General features: G+C 38.6%; 1 protein-coding gene across 4 annotated transcripts in view; it reads right to left on the reverse strand.

Moving 5' to 3' along the window:
• The window catches only part of EPC1 (enhancer of polycomb homolog 1), a 110,786-nt gene that overhangs the window by 3,669 nt on the left and 86,789 nt on the right, over window positions 1-20,328 (reverse strand). For 2 of the 4 annotated variants that reach the window (XM_008967636.5, XM_003814796.6), the window contains exons 6-14: window positions 19,486-19,645; window positions 15,402-15,578; window positions 15,230-15,319; window positions 14,999-15,147; window positions 13,010-13,362; window positions 1,726-1,844; window positions 1,577-1,645; window positions 587-728; window positions 115-478 (exon numbers count right to left, since the gene is read on the reverse strand). In XM_008967636.5, the coding sequence (XP_008965884.1) occupies window positions 115-478; window positions 587-728; window positions 1,577-1,645; window positions 1,726-1,844; window positions 13,010-13,362; window positions 14,999-15,147; window positions 15,230-15,319; window positions 15,402-15,578; window positions 19,486-19,645 (1,623 nt within the window). The remainder of the gene's footprint in view (window positions 1-114; window positions 479-586; window positions 729-1,576; window positions 1,646-1,725; window positions 1,845-13,009; window positions 13,363-14,998; window positions 15,148-15,229; window positions 15,320-15,401; window positions 15,579-19,485; window positions 19,646-20,328) is intronic. The other 2 variants (XM_057298843.2, XM_003814795.6) reach the window with 1 other exon arrangement.

Raw genomic sequence — 20,328 nt, forward strand, 5'->3', positions numbered from 1 at the left:
TCAATGTATAAAAGGAAAAGAACAAGAAACACAAAGAAATAGGTAAAGAACAATGCTGGAGGACTGAAGTTAGATCTCTTATTCCAGGTATGTTAGGTTAAAATAACTACTCACCTTGGAACTGAATCTACAGAGGATGAAGATGGGACCTTGGAAACTTGACAGTTTGCTGCAGCGGCCAGCTTTAAGGCAGATGATGGAACAGCACTTAAAGTCCTAGGTATATGTCGTGCATTTATTGGGGCAATAGAGTTTACAGTGGCAACTGATGAAGGTACAGTTAATCGAATGTTGTTCCCAATCAGAACCTGAGTTGTTGCAGAATTGGCAGCAGTTACTTGATGACTCAGTGCACTGTGGGAACTTGAAGTCTGTGTAATATTTGAAGGCTGTAACAAAGCTGAACCTGCCGTTGATGGACTTGTATGTACAAGTGCTGTTGGTGTAGTACTACTGAGGTGTAAGCCCTTGTATACTCCTAGAGAGAAAAAGAAAGAAACATCTAAACAATGTACAACTTTGCTGTTTATATTATAGATATATGTTATAAATATAACCCAAACAATTTAAATGTCTTTATTCTTACCTGAGGCTGGAAGGACGCCATTCACCCCGATTCCAAGCACCACATCATCCTTCATCTTGAATCCCATCAGTTGTTCTGATGTCACCAAAGCAGAAGCAGCAAACTGTGCACTAGCAGAATCCAAAGTCTTAGAAACAAAACCCTAAAAAGAAAATACAAAAGAAATCTAATCAGTATCACTTAGTATCAAATCAATATCAAAACTACACATGCATACCAAAATCAGTTTGAATATAAGTAAAAATGGCAAACCACTGAAATCTTTCTTTTTTAGTACCTTGAGATGCAACAGTAATTATATCTCTTTTGATAGTCATATATTTGATAAGTGAAAAGTAATCTAAGTTATAAATTTTGCTTCATATGTGACAATATGTAATATGTATAAGTCAATTACCAAAATAAGCCTTCTATAATGTGGAAACAGCAAACCTCCAACACAAAATGTTGGACAAGAAATATGCTAGTAAACATTTCAGTGATTTGCAAATCCATATAATGAATAAATGAATATGTAAACTTCCTTCACCTAACTTATACACACACACATATGTATACACACACAATGAAAGGCACCTTTGGGATAAGATAACTATCCCTTTAGAAATGGAAGTAACAAAATATCACATAATTTAACCTAGAAATCGATAGGCCCCTCAACTTTTTAAAAATATATTTTTCCTGCAAGATGCATAGAGACTCAAACCTCAGCCTTTATGCCCTACATGTGTTTAACTGGCAAACGTTCATCATGCTTTAGGTTTAAAAGTTATCTCTTTCAAGAGTTGGAGAGGTTATTTTTGCATAATTTTAAAAGCCTTTATAATAATTAACATGCCCAAGAGAATGAACTGGGTGGGGTTATATATTCAAGAGGTACATTAATGGACTACAGGTCAGACGGGAAGACAGTATCTTCATCTCATTTAACTAAGTGCTTTAGTTTTACTTTTTAAAATAGGGAGCAGAGGCAACAGCTTCCATACTCACCTGTAGTGTTCTTTCTAAACCCTGTATATTCAGGCGAAAGCCACTTTTCTGCTGGTTAGATGCAAGGTTCTATGACAACAGTTGGTAATTAGAGATGAACTCTGGTGGGAAACAATGAGGGATAATCATAAGACAGACAAATCCCTCACCTGTGATGTGTTGGTGGAGGAATTACTATTTGCTTGCTGTTGCTGAATTTGTGCAAGCTGCTGTTTCTGCATGAGTGCCAGTTGCTGTTGATGTTGCTGGTATTGTTCGGCTGTAAATGCTGAACATAAAATAAAGAAACACTTTATAAAAATGCCCAGCTGTCATGTATGTCTTACAGTACTAAAACAAAAATTCTGCATTAAATCTGTGCAAAATTGAAGCATCTGACAAAGGATCATGATCCTGCTAAAGATCACTTCCAAATGAAAATTTCTGCGTTTCTGCTACCACATTTAACAAGAGTGGCATGAATTTAAAGAAAAAAAAAATTAAACTTCCTGAATTAAACACAGGAAAGAGAACTGCTCACTTCCTAAATTTCAACACCACTATTTTTTTTTTTAAGCTGTGACACTTGTTCTACACAGTGTAGAAAGGTAATATCAGCTTTTAAAATCCATAGATTTGGAATTCAACTTTGCACTGAGCTTGAGAGAATATCTGATAATTACCATTTGGTTTCTATTTAATCCATATCTTGCCAAGGCATTCAGATGATCCCTAATGGCTCTGTGTATATATACTAATAGTTCTACATATTTTCTAATTGTAGTCATTAAAAAATTTTCCTCTATATGAAAGATTACAGTTGTTGGTTGGTTTATTGCTTTTTTTTTAAAGAACTCATCCTTTAACAGGAAGAAAAGAGGCTCTAATGTTAAGGTTAATTAATTTTCCCCACCCAATTAACCCACCTGGAAAAAATCCAGTCAATAAGAACGGAGTTGTTTATGTTGATTTACTGTACAGAATGATGTCTGAGGAAAGACACTGTGTTATGCTACTTATGTTTGTCTATGGAGAGCTCAGTTCTAAAAAAAACAAACAAAAAAATGTTCATTTATTACCCCCCCAAAAAAGTGTGTGCAGTTTTTAAAAAGGAAACCTTTTTCTCTTTTTTGCCAATTAAAAAAAAAAAAGCACATACAATCACAATACCTCTGATTTTAAAGGCGTCTTTAAGAAGCCTGTGATGTTTGTTTGAGTAAGAATTATTTTAAAACAAAAAAAGGTTTATCATGCATCCCTGGCTACCAGGGAATCTATAAATCATGCACATTTCCTCAATCTAAAGTTTAATGTTTTCAAAATACTGTCACCTAATTTGTTGTTTAACTTCAGTTTGATAATTTAGTTAGAATATCACTTCAAGTTTTATACTTTTCACTTATATAACTCATGAAGAATCTTTCTTTATCCTCCAGGATATACTTTCTGCCTGGTACAACTAGAAAATTAGGTTAGGTACAAATTCTGCCATATTTTGAATGGGTCAGAAAATTGTGAAATAATATTCAAGAAAACCTAATAAGTTATTAGTATCTACACAGGTTCTTATACTTGAGTTGAACTAAGTTCTTGGGCTACAAGGGCAAAAAATGTTGGAAATTGGTTTTCTTATTTTCTGTGTGTGTTAAAATCTGTTTAGTTGATATCTGCCCTTTGATGAGCTCCTTTTCCTACTATGTCCATAAGTCACAAATCTGCAATCTATAGAAAAGATTTTTATTGATAATAGAATGCTCCCTAAATATTGACATAAAAATAACTGTCAACATGATCATTTCCATATAAACAGAAATGTGTTGTACCAAAACTTGAAGAAAATCTAAAAAAAAGTCAATGCTGCCCTCAAATAATTTCAGTTAATATTTCTCATGTTTAAAAAAAATCCACGAAAATTATTTAAATGTAAGAATCCTTGACTCACTAGATACTTTTGCCAATATATTTGTGAGATTTACAGTTTAATTTCCTAAGTTTGAATGTGTTGCCTAAGGCTTGGCTTTTCTAGTAGGGAATGCTCAGTAAATTTAAAAGCAAACAAACCATTTTTGGAAGGTCAGGTCATCACATATATAGAAAAACAATAATTTAGCATTCACTGAATGTCTGTGTATTAAAGTCCATATATATGAAAGAAAGTATTCTTTTGTAGAACTTTGCTGGCGTGTGTGTTTAATTAAACATTTATCAATAACTAATTAGAAATCAATGTGAATAAAGTCCAAATATTTTTGCCTTATTTAACATCTTAATCCTGAGTCTTTGAAGATCTTGTGAATTTCACTTCTTAACAACTGTTAACTTCTTCCTAATACAGACTTGGAAATAAAAATGCAATCAAGGCCAGGCGTGGTGGCTCACGCCTGTAATCCCAACACTTTGGGAGGCCGAGGTGGGTGGATCACGAGGTCAGGAGTTCGAGACCAGCCTGGGCAAGATGGTGAAACCCTGTCTCTATTAAAAATGCAAAAGTTGGCTGGGTGCGGTGGCTCACGCCTGTAATCCCAGCACTCTGGGAGGCCGAGGTGGGCAGATCATTAGGTCAGGAGATTGAGACCATCCTGGCTAACACAGTGAAACCCCATCTCTACCCAAAAAAAATACAAAAAAAAAATTAGCCGGGCGTGGCGGCATGTGCCTGTAGTCCCAGCTAGTTGGGAGGCTGAGGCGGGAGAATGGCGTGAACCCGGGAGGCGAAGCTTGCAGTGAGCCGAGATCGCGTCACTGCACTCCAGCCTGGGTGACAGAGCAAGACTCCTTCTAAAAAAAAAAAAGGAAAAAGCAAAAATTAGCTGGGTGTGGTAGTCCCAGCTACTCAGGGGGCTGAGGCAGGAGAATCGCTTGAACCCGGGAGGTGGAGGTTGCAGTTAGCTGATATCACACCATTGCACTCTAACCTGGGTGACAGAGTGAGACTCCGTCTCATAAAAAAAAAAAAAAATGCAATCAACATTTTAGATTACTATGTTAGCCTATTTGTTAGATATTGCTGTCTTCTACAGAGTCTAGTTATGAAATTTTTCCTGGACGCTTTTGGCAAATAGTCTAGGAGAAATGCACAGAGCAACCCTTAAGCTGTAAGTGGTGGTAATAATAACTATGGGCTAGGGGCCAAAAGACCTTGACATTCTTAGTCCTCAGCTCTATCATAATTAGCTGAGTATTCCTGAGAAAGTAAATCTTTTGGGACTCTGTGTCTTCATCTAAAATGAGAAAGACAGGCTGGGCACAGTGGCATACGCCTGTAATCCCAGCACTTTGTGATGCCGAGGCAGGTTGATCACCAGAGGTCAGGAATTTGAGACCACCCTGACCAACATGGTGAAACCCCGTCTCCAACAAAAATACAAAAACTTAGCCAGGCGTGGTGGCACAAGCCTGTAATCCTAGCTACTCGGGAGGCTGAGGCACGAGAATTGCTCGAACCCAGGAGGCAGAGGTTGCAGTGAGCCGAGACCGCACCACTGCACTCTGGCCTGGGCCACAGAGCAAGACTTCATCTTAAAAATAAATACATAAATAAATAAAATGAGAATGAGATTAAATTAGGTGATCATTAAGGTCCTCTTCAGCTATGAGATGCTAAGGTTTTATATTTCTTCTGAGAAATAAAGTTCAATTCCTAAAGAAGGTCCCAGTGTGAATGAGTAGAAAAACCTGTACCAAGGTAGTAAATATGGGCAAAAGAAATCTGAACCTCAGGTCATGATACCATTATAACCTGAAAGTCTAACCAAATGCTAAATGGAAATAAGACAAAAATGACCACGCTCACCCTCTCTAAATGTCTATGAATGGATTGAGATATCAAGGTAGAACATTTTTAGGTTGTATGTCTACTTCCTGATATGGTATGAGAATCAAGTTTGTAATTCCCACAAAGGTGGACACGATGGTTGCTGTTGACAGATGACCAAACCTACAGTCAGAATCCTTTCACAAAACCAAAAAATTTTGAGGTCAGGAAGGACTCTTAAGAGATTTAGGATTTCTTCCTACAACCTCATCTAGAGATGAAGAAACTTCTGAGGTCACACATATGTAACAGTGGAAGGAAAAGAGAACCCCAAAGCAATGAGATTTTAAATTGAAAAATAGACAAAAATTATTGGATTTAATATTTACAAGAAATCTAACTTCTGATGTACCAACAATATGAATCAAGTGCTTAAAAAGCCCGCACACATAGAGCACCTGACAAACAAGGGTCTATGCAAGGAGAATCCTATGTGTGGGACAGGATTAAAAGCTCCAAATATTTAACCAGGAACGGGACTAGGAAAGGAAGCATGATAGGACTTCAACTGGGTGAAGGCCATTATGATGCTGGAGGGGGAGCAAACTCACTCGGTATGCTTCCATGAGCAAACCAGGGACCTGCAGGTTTTAATTTAAGAAGGCAGTTTTTGGTTCAATACATAGACAAACTTTCTAACCAAGATCCTCAAATAACTCAATCTAGAAAGTTGTTGAATTTAGCTTCACTAGAAATACTTAGGCAGAAGTAGAAACTACCTTTGTTTTGGTAGCTTCTAAGTAACCAATTCTCTTGGGCAGAAATTTTTTTTTTTGAGACAGGGTCTCACTCTGTTGCCTAAGCTGGAGTGCAGTGGTGTGATCTGGGCTCACTGCAGCCTTGACCTCCTTGGGCTCAACTGATCCTCCCACCTCAGCCTCCCAAGTAGCTCTAGCTCGGACTACAGGTGAGCGTCACTTGCCTGGCTAATTTTTGTATTTTTTTGTAGAGATGGGTGTTTCACCATGTTGCTCAGGCTGGTCTTGAACTCCTTAGGCTCAAGCAATCCACCTGCTTTGGCCTCCCAAAGTGCTGGGATTACAGGCGTGAGCCACTGCGCCCGGCCTAAGACTCTCTGAGTCCATTTGTACTACAGGGAAGCCATGGTATGGTACACCAGCAGCTGGAACAGCCTATAGTTCAGACTGCTGCTCTGTGCACTGCACTCTTATAGCTAAAGGTGATCAACTGAGATGATCAAAGGAGTGCAGCTGAGGGGAAAGTGATGGGTGCTAAGGAAACATTCAGCCGTGAAAGATGGAGTTTAGATTACCAATGTACACTTTTTTTTTTTGAGAGGGAGTCTCGCTCTGTTGCCCAGGCCTCCCGGGTTCAAGCGATTCTCCTGCCTCAGCCTCTCAAGTAGCTGGGATTACAGGCGTGTGCCACCACACCAGGCTAATTTTTGTATTTTTAGTAGAGACGGAGTTTTCGCCATGTTTGCCAGGCTGGTCTTGAACTCCTGCCCTCAGGTGATCCACCTGCCTTGGCCTCCCAAAGTGCTGGGATTACAGGCGTGAACCACAGCACCTAGCCCCTCAAAATGTATACACTTTGTTTTTAATAACAAAACCAAAAGTAACCCCAAATGCCTAAAGACCCTGAATTAGAAATTTCTTTTAGTACACAGGCCAAACATTATTTTAATACAAAACAAAAGGTAAAATGATTCTTCAGGTAGTTATTAAAGTATGATCTCCTAATTAGTGAGATTGAGTTGACAGGGTTCACGAGCCTTATCAGCCATCTAGAAATCTAATTTGAAAACCAAAGTTTGTTTTAATTCATTTGTTGGCAAACTATGACCAGACCCGACCTCATCTGGCCATGAATGACTGAACATGAGATTATTTGCAGTCAAATATTCCTCTTAGTGTGAATATTCTTGCACTTTATTATATGACTATAGAACTATTAATGTATTTTACTACAGGTGCTACTCCAGACTCTGCTACAGATGTTATATAATAATCCACCTTCTATAGTAAAAAAAATTCTGAGGCTGGGCGCAGTGGCTCACGCCTGTAATCCCAGCGTTTTGGGAGGCTGAGGCAGGCGGATCACAAGGTCAGGAGTTCGAGACCAGCCTGGCCAATATGGTGAAACCCCGTCTCTACTAAAAAATACAAAAATTAGCCAGGCGTGGTGGCACGCACCTGTAGTCCCAGCTACTCGGGAGGCTGAGGTGGGAGAATCGCTGAACCCGGTAGGCGGAGGTTGCAGTGAGCCAAGATTGTGCTACTGCACTCCAGCCTGGGCGACAGAGTGAGACTCTGTCTTTAAAAAAAAAAAAAAAGAAAGAAAAAAACTTATGAATTTTGGAACACATTTGAATAAAGTCAAGGTCCTGCAAATTCACAAAATCTAACAAAATATTCAGTGCTCAAATATAGAGTTCCTTTTCCACAGTAAGATTAAGATGTTATGTTGCAAACTAAATTGCACTAAGTTACAGATATTAAGACTTGGAACATATCATTCTAACCATATATCTCTTATTCATTTATAAAAATAAACCAAATCTTTACTGCAGATATGAGAGCTTAGAAAAATAATTCAGAATGCTGGTGAAATTTTACTGGAAATTAGGAATTCACATATTGAACACAGAATTGTAGCTTAAAAATCACTTTGTTTCCAGTCTTTCTGAATTATATAAGGACTCTTACATAAGAGTCCTTATGCAAATGCATAGTCAGTCACTGAACACTCAACTTCCCAAGGTGCTTTTGTGAGTATTAAAAAAAAAAAAAAACAACTGTATTTGGAAACTGTCCAAAATCACCTATTAACTGAAGATTATTAAAAATATACAATTTATCCTTAAGTACTAAAACCTAGCCCCCAAAATTCCATATACACATACGGTCTTTCCCAGTTCCTTACCACTGTGTTATCCTGCTGCATGGTATCCAGAGGACCAAGCACTCAACACACCTAACGCACACAATACTCAGGTATTAGGAAGCCTGATACCGGACTGCTCAGGCTACACAAATATGCAAAATAGTCAAGAGTGGGAAGGAAAGTAAAAAAGATTCTGAGTAGTTGAAACAGACTATAAAATCAGCATATTAAAGCTCATGCACTTTACTAAAATGCACTTATATTATCTTCATTTAGAATTTCCTATTTAACTTAGCCTCCCAGCACTTTGGGAGGCTAAGGCAGGCGGATCACTTGAGGTCAGGAGTTCAAAGACCAGCTTGGCCAACATGGTGAAACCCCGTCTCTACTAATACAAAAATTAGCTGGGTGTGGTGGTGCGCACCTGTAATCCCAGCTACTTGGGAGGCTGAGGCATGAGAATCACTTGAAGCCAGCAGGCAGAGGTTGCAGTGAGTGAGATCACGCCATGGCACTCCAGCCTGGGAGAGAGAGTGAAACTGTATCTCAAAAAAAAGGCCAGGCACGGTGGCTCACACCTGTAATCCCAGCATACTGGGAGGCCGAAACGGGTGGATCACAGGGTCAGGAGTTCAAGACCAGCCTGGCCAAGATGGTGAAACCCCGTCTCTACTAAAAATACAAAAATTAGCCAGGCATGGTGGGCGGGTGCCTGTAATCCTAGCTACTTGGGAGACTGAGGCAGAGAACTGCTTGAACCGGGGAGGTGGAGGTTGCAGTGAGCTGAGATCATGCCACTGCACTCCAGCCTGGGAGACAGAGGTCTCAAAAACAAGACAAACATAAAAACAATGATTGAATAATCAGAAATGGCTATATTATAACTCGCATATTTGGCTTAAGTAGCAGGAAAGCTTATCAGCTGACTTGTATTTTACACAATAGTTAACTTCCAAACTCATAAACAACTTGGGCATCTCTAATATGAACGTCTGAAATCTGAAATGCTCCAAGAACCAAAACTTTTTCTGCATTGACCTGATACTACAAGTGGAAAATTCTACACCTGGCCTCATGTGATGGGGCCATAGTCAAAATGCAGTCAATACTTTGTTTCATGCATAATTTTTATTATTTATTTATTTTGAGACAGAGTCTTGCCCTGTCACCCAGGCTGGAGTGCAGTGGCGTGATGTTGGCTCACTGCAACGTCTGCCTCCTGGGTTCAAGTGGTTTTCCTGCCTCAGCCTCCCGAGTAGCTGGAATTACAGGCACCCACCACCACGTCTGGCTAATTTTTGTATTTTTAATAGAAACGTGTTTTGCCATGTTGGCCAGGCTGGTCTTGAACTCCTGACCTGAGGTGATCTCAGGCGATCTGCCTGCCTCGGCCTCCCAAAGTGCTGGGATTACAGGCATGACCCACTGTGCCTGGCCTGACTCTTCTGTTTTAATAAGCCCAACACTGCCAGTTTTTCTGCTGGCATCAGACTACATCAGAGTTTCTTTGGTTAAGTGCCAAAGGAAGTAGTCTGGTTTGTATGTGGGGGCCATGCTGTATGAAAATTAAAAATTATCTTTAAAATCACAATTACTACTGAATGAAGTAAGATGCTTAACCTATGAATAAAGTGGCAATGCGGGCACTCACACCGTAAGAGGACCAACACATTCAACTTCCCCTACTCCAGGCTCACTCTGGGGAATATATTCTTTCAGTAAATTGTATTTAGAATTCTGTATAACATTTGAGCTGCTACATTTTCTCTTTTTTTTTTTTGAGATGGAGTCTCACTCTGTCGCCCAGGCTGGAATGCAATGGCACAATCTCGGCTCACCGCAACCTCTGACTCCCAGGTTCAAGCCATTCTCCCTGCCTCAGCTTCCTGAGTAGCTGGGATTACAGGCGCCTGCCATCATGCCCAGCTAATTTTTGTATTTTTTAGTAGAGACCAGGTTTCGCCATATTAGCCAGGCTAGTGTGGAACTCCTGACCTCAGGTGATCTGCCTGCCTCGGCCTCCCAAAGTACTGGGATTACAGGCATGAGCCACCACACTTGGCCTAAATTTTGTTTTTTTTTTCTTCAGGGGCCTGGAGTTGGATTAAGTGAAATGCACTTATGATATGGGTGCATTGTAATATACTTTATAGAGTATGCAGAGAAAATCTTTAGGTCTCTGGAATATTCACAAATATAAATGAACAGTGTTACCCTACAGTAGTCTGTAGGTATCTATCCTCTAAGTATTAGAAGATCTAGCAAAATTTAAGGAGAAATTGAAAATAATTAAGACAACAGGAAAAAAATAGATAAACTCATTTTTAAAAAGTAGTATTGAGGCTGGGTGCAGTGGCTCACCCCTGTAACCCTAGCACTTTGGGAGGCCAAGGCAGGAGGATCACTTGAGGCCAGGAGTTCAAGACTAGCCTGGGCAACATAGAGAGACCCTGTCTCTTACAAAAAATTAGCCAGTCATGGTGGCATACGCCTGCATCCTAGCTACCCAGGAGGCTGAGGTTGGGGGATCACTGAGCCTGGGAAGTTGAGGCTGCAGTGAGCCATGACTGTGCCACTGTACTCCAGTCTGGGTGACAGAGATTGATTCTGTCTTAAATAAATAAATAAATAGTTGTATCACATATATGGAGGAAAGAAATGATAAAGAAGAAAAATTACAAGGTTACTAATGATTTCTTTTCAGCTAAGCTTTTGGTAATGCTCATCTTTTAATGTTCTTTGGCAAACAGAAATCAAACAATTTTTACAACTGTTATTAATATGCCTAAAGCAGTATAGCAAAACATTTTTCATAAAAAAAGAGCATTATAAAATCCTTAAATATTTAGGATAGTTATACACTTCAACTTCTCTATTTAAGGGGTGGAGAAGATGGAGATTGATGGAACATGCCTATTTTCTGAGAAGTCTCAAAGAATTTTTATAGCTTAGAAAGCTTAATTATCAGGGTAACCTATGACAGGTTTATACTGTTAAAACCTCTACACTAACACTATATGTAAGTCTTTATTGAAAAGTTCTTTATTTTGATTCTTAAGACTATAAAAGTAGAGAGAAACTGGCTTTCGGTGATAAAGACAGTAACATTAATGGGATTATAAATAAGCTGTTAGGCCCTAAAATAGCTTTATCTTCCAGTTGATTTCTGAATTGTGATTATTTTTCTCATGAGCTGAAAGACTTCCATTTCATAGAAGTACAGCTGACCCTTGAATAACATGGGTTTGAACTGCCTGGGTCTACTTATTTGTAAATTATTTTCTGCCTCTGTCACCTCTCAGATGACAAGACCAACCCCTCCTCCCCCTCAATGTGAAGATGACAAGGATAAAGACCTTTATGATGATCCACTTACACTTAATGATTAGTAAATGTATTTTCTCTCCTTTATGAATTTCTTTTTTTTTTGAAACAGGGTTTTGCTTTGCTGTGAAGGCTGGAATGCAGTGGCATGATCTTGGCTCACTGCAGCCTTGACCTTCTGGGCTCCTACCACCTCAGTCTCCTGAGTAGCTGAGACTACAGGCGCTCACCACCACACCCAGCGAATTTTTGCATTTTTTGTAGAGATGGGGTTTCACCATGTTGTCCAGGCTGGTCTTGAACTCCTGGGCTCAGGCAATCTGCCCACTTTAGCTTCCCAAAGTGCTGGGATTACAGGCATGAGCCACCATGCCTGGCTCTATAAATTTCTTAATAACATGTTCTTTTCCCTAGCTTATTTTAAGAATGAAGTACAGAATACATATAACATACAAAACATGTATGTTTGGACTGTTTATGTTAATGGACTAATGGACTGTTTATGTTATTGGTAATTCTGGTCAGGAGCAGGCTATTAGTCAAGTTTTTGGGGAGTCAAAAGTTATACATGAATTTTGGACTGCAATTGGGGGGTGCCCCTAACCCTCATGTTGTTCAGGGGTCAACTGTACTTTTTTTTAACCACCAAGTAAATTAGTTTACGGAACATTTTCTGGAGGTCTTTAAGAATCAGAGCAAATGTTCATATTTATGAAGCAACTTAACTATAACCCTGCAGGGTGAATTAGGGGAACGATAAATATCTTCATAGTCCTCAGATTACCTTTACAAAAATCAGTAGTAACATAATTCAATGGTGAATTTCTACAATATATAGGCTTCAAATAACACAAACTTATGCTTTAAAACAGACAGCTAAGATTATAGGAATATTTTAAATAAACAGCATTTATTTTAGACACATTTCAAATAGAAGCCACAATAATCAAATAGATATTATCTGAAAACGTTTAAAAAATATTAACCCTTTAAATGTTCTTCTCTGAAAAATTAGTTTATCTTTAACAAATTATTCTGAATTATTGTGTCACAACATATAAGGTTATGCATATATATTCACTTGCTGGTCTCTATGTTAAAGCAAACTAGGTAAAGACTAGAGAAATATCTGAACATAAAATGGTTAACAATTTACGGCCCATTTTCTTCTCATATTATTGAAAAATATGATAAATCTTGTGGTTCACGGACTATATCCAGGAAACAAATGTCACATATTAAATAGAAATAAACCATCTTTGTATGCAGGTAGGTTTAAATGAAGACACACACATACAAACTCCTATAGCAACAGGATTCAAATAAATACTTAGACCAAGAATTTTTTTTTAACTGTTTAAGAGAAAAGGACTTTAAGCCATAAATGTAACAGACCACATAGTCAAACAAATGGCAAATGGTTGGACCTGACATTTCTATAGAAACGTACATCATAACAGTCAACATACCAAAGTGTGCTGAACCACTGCTACTTTTACTTTGCGTAGAGGTACTGCATGTCTGGGTCCCAGGTTGTGCTGTTCCTGTTCGGTTTATACTCCTATATAATTTTCTACAGGAGAGTTCATCATTGTCACTGTCATGTAGGGATGGTGTCCGAGGCCTAAAATGCCGCCATCTACATGATTTGATATTGACTAGTATCTGACTGAGGTCTTTAGAGAAAGATTTGTCCGAGGTATTTGTTTCTGAGGTATTGGCAAACTGATTGACTGGAGAATGTTGTGGTGAGGAAAGCATTTCCAAATCCAGATGGTGAAACACACTGTCATAGTCTGAATGAGCTCTGTCCAGTAAGACCCTATTAAAAAATCAGACAAGAAACAGTTATTTAAAATAGCTATTCAAAGATTATATATTAAAGCTTTTTCTTTTTACCCCCAACTGCCAAAAGGCCAACTCATACTGAATATTTACAAGCTTTAAAGTTGATTATTTTAGTATTTGGTTCTTATAGGCTACAACCTCAATTTCTAATAAAAGTTCTTTTAACAAATTGTTTTTCAACTAAAGATTTTCACTTCCATTACAAAGCACCAAAATGAATGCTTTATAAAATGTTGCGAACACATTTATTCTATATTTAAGCAAAAACTTCATTCCTTTGGGAGGGAAAGGGAGAAGAGAGAAGAAAAGCAACAAGAAACATAGTATACCATTAACATTTCTTATAGACAAAATATTTGAGATCCACTACTCTAGAGGATATATTCTTATGTTATTGATTGATTGATTGATTGATTGAGATGGAGTTTTACTCTGTCACCCAGACTGGAGTGCAATGGTGCGATCTTGGCTCACTGCAACCTCCGCCCCAGGGTTCAAGTGATTCTCCTGCCTCAGCCTCCCGAGTAGCTAAGATTACAGGCGCCTGCCACCATGCCCAGCTAATTTTTGTGTTTTTAGTGGAGACAGTGTTTCCCCATGTTGGCCAGGCTGGTCTCAAACTCCTGACCTCAAGTGATCCACCCACCTTGGCCTCCCAAAGTGCTGGGATTACAGGTGTGAGCCACCATGCCTGGCCTCTTATGTTACTTATATAAACATTATAAATGGCTCCAAGTCACAATAGTAACATTGATTAATGTTAGTAATAGAATAAAATATAGCTAACGTAGAGAATTTTCACTGCTCCTGATGTCAGCAGTGATGGAAAAAAAACGGACTAAATAAAATGTATTTTAGTGCCTAGATAATTCTTAACCAATGTTTAAATAATAAAAAAAAAACCCTCTGCAATTAAGAGTTGAAGATGAAAAAAAATATGTATAAGCCATTAGTTTATCATAAATATACACTTGGGTTTCTTCCTGAAAAAGCACCTTGATACTATTATTTGCTTTCCCTTTTAATTTTCCCCGCACATTATACATTAACGTCTCTCCATTCCTTGAGTTTATGTGTTTTGCTATTTGTTTCCTGTCCCCATACAAACAACTCGCATAAAGGCATTTAGAGTATGAAGGAAGGAATTCTACAAGGTTTAAACAAAGGAAGAACAATTAGATCCTGACAAACTGGGATGTCAAGATCAGGTTATGCATGGATCCTTTTCATTGTCAGGTTAAACCCATTATACTAGCTAGTGTGAAACAACTTTTTTGCAGTTTCTTTAACTTAATACACTGTGTGCAATCAGGAGTTACACTTGTCTTCGTCTGTTGCCCTTTCTCACAATTCTACCCCTTGATAATTTATCTGAGGTTTTCCACCTTGGGGAGAAAAGCAGGTCCACTAGGGACCCAATAGAGTTGTCAAAAACTATGGACGTGTAAGAACCAGGTAGCACAGCAACAAAAATATTTTAGTCAACAAATCAGTTAAGAATAGCAAATAGGAACTAATGAGTTGTTCAGAGGGATTACCTGACTTTAAAAGTTAGATTCAATCACTAATGCCTAAAATATCCTTCTGCTAGGAATACAGAAATACCTTACCTTCCACCGCGCCCAACCCGTCTTCGTGCAAATCCAATACACCTTTGGGGTACGGTGAGAGTAGTTAAGCAGTATCTATATCGCACATCCCCTAATCCTCCATCTTTAGGACTAGTCCAAGGCCAGTTGCCAGTTTGGTCTAAGTGAGGCTTAAAAAAAAAATCCAAATTATTTAATTTTGTCAGTTAAAGGTAAATAGTTTGTTATTTACAAAGACACTCTGAAACTTACAGCATAGTACTGACAGCCTGCTTTCCTACGGAAAGCAAAAGGACCATCAGGATCATTGTCTTCCTCAGCTTCCGAAGAGCCAGACAAAACCTTTAAATGAAATAAAGAAAGTAGGTCAGATACATGACTTCCTACATCCCTTCTCAATGTTCACAGAGAATTGTATTTGTACCTGGGAGAGAGGTTCTTCGTCTGAGCTGGGAAAGTCATACTGATTCAGATCTTTAGCATTGAAGACTGGCAGTGCAGCAGGACTCGTCTGTTGGGGAGTAGCAGCGGCAGACGATGGTAAGACTTTGGGCTTCTTTTCATATTTCCGTTTCGGTCGGATAAGATCGGCTTTATCTTGCTGCAACAAAGACATGAATTAATTATACACCAGAAACCATGTTCAACAAATTTGCAGTTTTGGAGGAAATTTTAAAAAGAAGTTTATTGCTATAATGAGGGCATTCATATTCATAAGAGACACAAGACTCTATGTTTGGCGATCTTATAGTGTAAAGTCTAGAGAAGTTGGCCTCCATGAAAGCATAAATTTGTCCTACAATCTAAACATAATCACACAAATGATTCTGTTTCAATTAAAAGGAGAGAACAGAAGTTCTCCAACTTCTGAAGTCTTACAACTGCAATTAGTGTATTTACTGCTGGCTCCTCCCATTTTCTTAATTTTCTATGAAAATTCTAGAAGATAATTTTTTTTTTAAAGGGGATGTCTAATCCTTATTCTCAACAAATAATAAATATCGGACAAATAATAATGAAAATGTCTTCGTATACACAGAAAGCAAACTACAGAAAACTGTTAACATAGTAGAAAACAAAGCCATAATGCTGAGTGAGGGGTTATACAAATAAAGAGTAGTAAGGATTTGTGGGCTGAACAATGTAAGCTTTCTGAAATGGTGACTTTTGAACAGTTTTAAAGGATAAAGATATGAAATTATTAAATAGGGGAAATGCAGGATAAAATATACAGGCAACAGTAACTGAGCTGATGGAACACAGCATGTTCGAAACATGTATTGCAGATGATGGCAAAGGTTGGGAGAAGTATGAATTTGATATGTAGGCAATAGGTAAGGTAAAGTAGTGGCAAAAATTGTATTTGTTGGAAAGAAAAAGATCACGGCAAGTACCACGGTTATGTAAATATGCTAAATATTCATGTTACATTTTATGTAGTTTATGACATTATGGTTTTTTGGGAAAACTACGGTTTTTCCAAACCATAAGGCATCTCTCCACAATTTCTACTGTTGTATTCGACAAGATAATGAAATCAAAAGCTGGCCATGGCAATGCAAAACATTATTTAAAAGCTAACATCAGCTGTCAGCTAGGGCAGTGCTTGAGGTCTACATTATTATCTATTACTTTTTTCTTTTTTTTTTTTTTTGAGATGGAGTCTTGTTCTGTCACTTAGGCTGGAGTACAGTGGTGCGGTATCAGCACACTGCAATCTCCGCCTCCCAGGTTCAAGTGATTCTCCTGCCTCAGCCTCCCAAGTACCTACTAATTCAAAGCCTTATGCTATGCTTAGGTGCTATTACTACCCATTTACAGCAATTTGCGCTCGCTAATTTTTTGTATTTTTAGTAGAGATGGGGTTTCGCCATGTTGGCCAGGCTGGTTTCAAACTCTTGACCTCAAGTGACCTGCCTGCCTCTACCTCCCAAAGTGTTGGGATTATAGGCGTGAGCTGCTGCACCCGGCCTAAAGTAACTTTCAAGCATGAGTGGCATATATAGAGGAAAGCAAATAATAGGATAATTAATCTTAAAATATGATAACTGAAGGATAACACTAAAGTAGTCCACAAAATCATGTAGGGCTCAGATGGGGGGGGGGACCACATTAAAATAGTTAAGAGTGGGAGGCCGGGTGGGGTGGCTCATGCCTGTAATCCCAGCACTTTGGGAGGCCAAGGCGGGAGGATCATGAGGTCAGGAGATTGAGACCATCCTGGCTAACATGGTGAAACCCTGTCTGTACTAAAAATACAAAAAATTAGCCAGGTGTGGTGGCATGCGCCTGTAGTCCCAGCTATTTGGGAGGCTGAGGCAGGAGAATCGCTTGAACCCAGGAGGCGGAGGTTGCAGTGAGCCAAGATTGCACCACTGCACTCCAGCCTGGGTGACAGAGCGAGACTCTGCCTTAAAAAAAAAAGTAACAGTGGGAACAATCCCATTAAACTTTAAAGATACATTTAGAACTAATATATTACAAATGCAGGACATAAAATTTAAATAAATGCAAAATTTAAATAAAAACTTACATGAGTAAACTAAAACAGTATTTTGGGGCACAGCTCTAACTTTCCAGATCATTGAAGAGAATAACGAGAATAACTCTACTCTCCCTCCCACCCTCCCCTACGTTTTTTAAAAATCAAAATGTCCATGTTAACAAAGTGGGAAAAAAAAAAGTCCATGTTTTTTCACAAAATGGTCTGGTCCCTGGCACTGCTTTAAATAACTCCCCGCCTCCCCCTGCAAAAAAAGTCCAGGCTGGGGAAATCATCATTCATTCTAACTGGTGTGGCAGGTTGTACCTTCAGGCTTGAAGGTCTGTTTACCACAAAAAAAAAAAAAAAAAACCTGAGTGAGCATGATATTAAATGATGCAGGGGAGATAAAACTGATGGCAAATTTGCCCATTCCTCAAATTAAACTGGTATGGTAGATGCAAAGTTTCATGAAATTTTTTTTTTTTTTTTTTTTTTTTTTTTAGACGGAGTCTCGCACTGTAGCCCAAGCTGGAGTGCAGTGGCGCGATCTCGGCTCACTGCAAGCTCCGCCTCCCGGGTTCACGCCATTCTCCTGCCTCAGCCTCCTGAGCAGCTGGGACTACAGGCACCCGCCACCACTTCTGGCTAATTTTTTGTATTTTTAGTAGAGATGGGGTTTCACCGTGTTAGCCAGGATGGTCTCGATCTCCTGACCTTGTGATCCGCCCGCCTCGGCTTCCCAGAGAGCTAGGATTACAGGCGTGAACCACCGTGCCCGGCCATGAAAAATTTCATACAAAAAATGCATAAAGTACTTTTTCCTCAGATGTACACTTTCCAAGAAAGTGCCACTTAATTAACGGCTCTCCTTTATTTACCTCAGTTTTCCTTCACTAATTTTATTTCCTCTCACAAATTTTATTCTTCACAAATTGTGACTTAGTTAAGTACTAATTTGTCAAATATTTCCATTTCTAAATCATTATATTACTATTAAGATATCAAAATTCCCTCTTATACACTATTGTGTCCACAAAAGACAGAAAAACTCATTTGAGGCTGGGTGCAGTGGCTCACGCCTATAATCCCAGCACTTTGGGAGGCCTAGACGGGCGGATCACCTGAGGTCAGGAGTTTTGAGACCAGCCTGGCCAACATGGCAAAACCCCACCTCTACTAAAAATACAAAAATTAGCCCAGCGTGGTGGCGCGTGCTACCTGTAGTCCCAGCTACTCGGGGAGGCGAGGCAGGAGAATCGCTTAAACTCGGGAGGTGGAGGTTGCAGTGTGCTGAGATCCGGCCACTGCACTCCAGCCTGGGTGACAGAGCAAGGCTCCGTCTCAAAAAAAAAAAAAAAAAAAAAAGAAAGAAAGAAAGAAAAACTCATCTGATCAGGGAGGATTTCATGTCTTTCTCCCTAACTCTCCATATTTTGTATGAATTATTTCAATACTTCATAATCCTACAACTTGTAAAAGGAATATTTTTCCTTTTATCAGATATAGTAACAAAAGCTTCCCTTTAAAAGGAAGAGAAACAAAAATAAAATTTTAATTATAGACTTCTGCTTTTCTTCATATTATGGCACAATCATTGCAGTATACATTAAGGTGGGGTTTATATGTATTTTTCTTTTTTTATCTTTTTTTTTTGAGATGGAGTCTTGCTGTGTCACCCAGGCTGGAGTGCAATGGTGTGATCTTGGCTCACTGCAACCTCCACCTCCTGGATTCAATTAATTCTCCTGTCTCAGCCTCCCTAGTAGCTGGGATTGCAGGCGCATGCCACCATACCTGGCTAATTTTTTTGTATTTTTAGTAGAGACGGGGTTTCACCATGTTGGTCAGGCTGGTCCCGAACTCCTGACCTCAGGTGATCCACCCACCTCCGTGTCCCGAAGTGCTGGGATTACAGGCGTGAGCCACTGTGCCCGGCCTATATGTATTTTTCTTTTTAACTTTCATTCTAATGATAAAATACCATCCTATTATTAGATACTATTATCACAAAAACATTAATCACCTTATTAACTTTGAACTCCTTCACATCCATTGCTTCCTGGTGTTTAAATTGACTGCTATTAGTAATAGGGATGATGGGGATGGCATAAGTAGGTTTCATTGGCTGTCTCTGTGCCATAACCTCAGACATGATCTCTCCATTGTAGTCGCCCAAATTATACCTAAAATTATACAAATGAAAGTTTAAAATTATATATATTTAAGGAATACAATGTGATGTTTTGATATACATTTATACTGTGAAATAATTACCACAATCAAGCTAATTAACATATCCATCACCTCACATAATTACCTTGTGTGTATATGTGGTGAGATTACTTAAGATCTACTCTTAGCAAATTTCAAGTATATAATACATTGTTATTAACCATGCTGTACATTAGGTCTCCAGAACGTATTCATTTCATAACTGTAAGTTTGTACCCTTTGATCAACATATAAAATATATAATTTTTATTTGTCAATTATACCTAAATAAAGCAGGAAAAAGAAGAAAATTTTGGAAAGTTAGTTTTATAAGTATTTATCTTTATAACCATTAATAACTAGCTGACCGAGATATAATTATAAACACCAATTACCTTTAAGGCAAGATTGTAGTTAAACTTTGACTATTCAATTTCTCTTAAAGATTACATAATTCCTTTTGTTTCTTCCTTTTACTTTTTTGGCTTATAGCTTTATCATGGCATATAAATAGAGGACTGTTGGGAAAAAATCAAAAGCTGGAATTTTAACGTAGCAATTTTGGTGAAACATTTGGTGAAGAAGTTGAAAGTAATGCCTAAAATGGTGCTAAGGATCTTTCTGCTAATTAGAATTGCCTGGGCTTTAAAACTAA

The sequence above is a fragment of the Pan paniscus genome, chromosome 8, assembly GCF_029289425.2.
Source record: "Pan paniscus chromosome 8, NHGRI_mPanPan1-v2.0_pri, whole genome shotgun sequence".
Taxonomy (NCBI): Eukaryota; Metazoa; Chordata; class Mammalia; order Primates; family Hominidae; genus Pan; species Pan paniscus.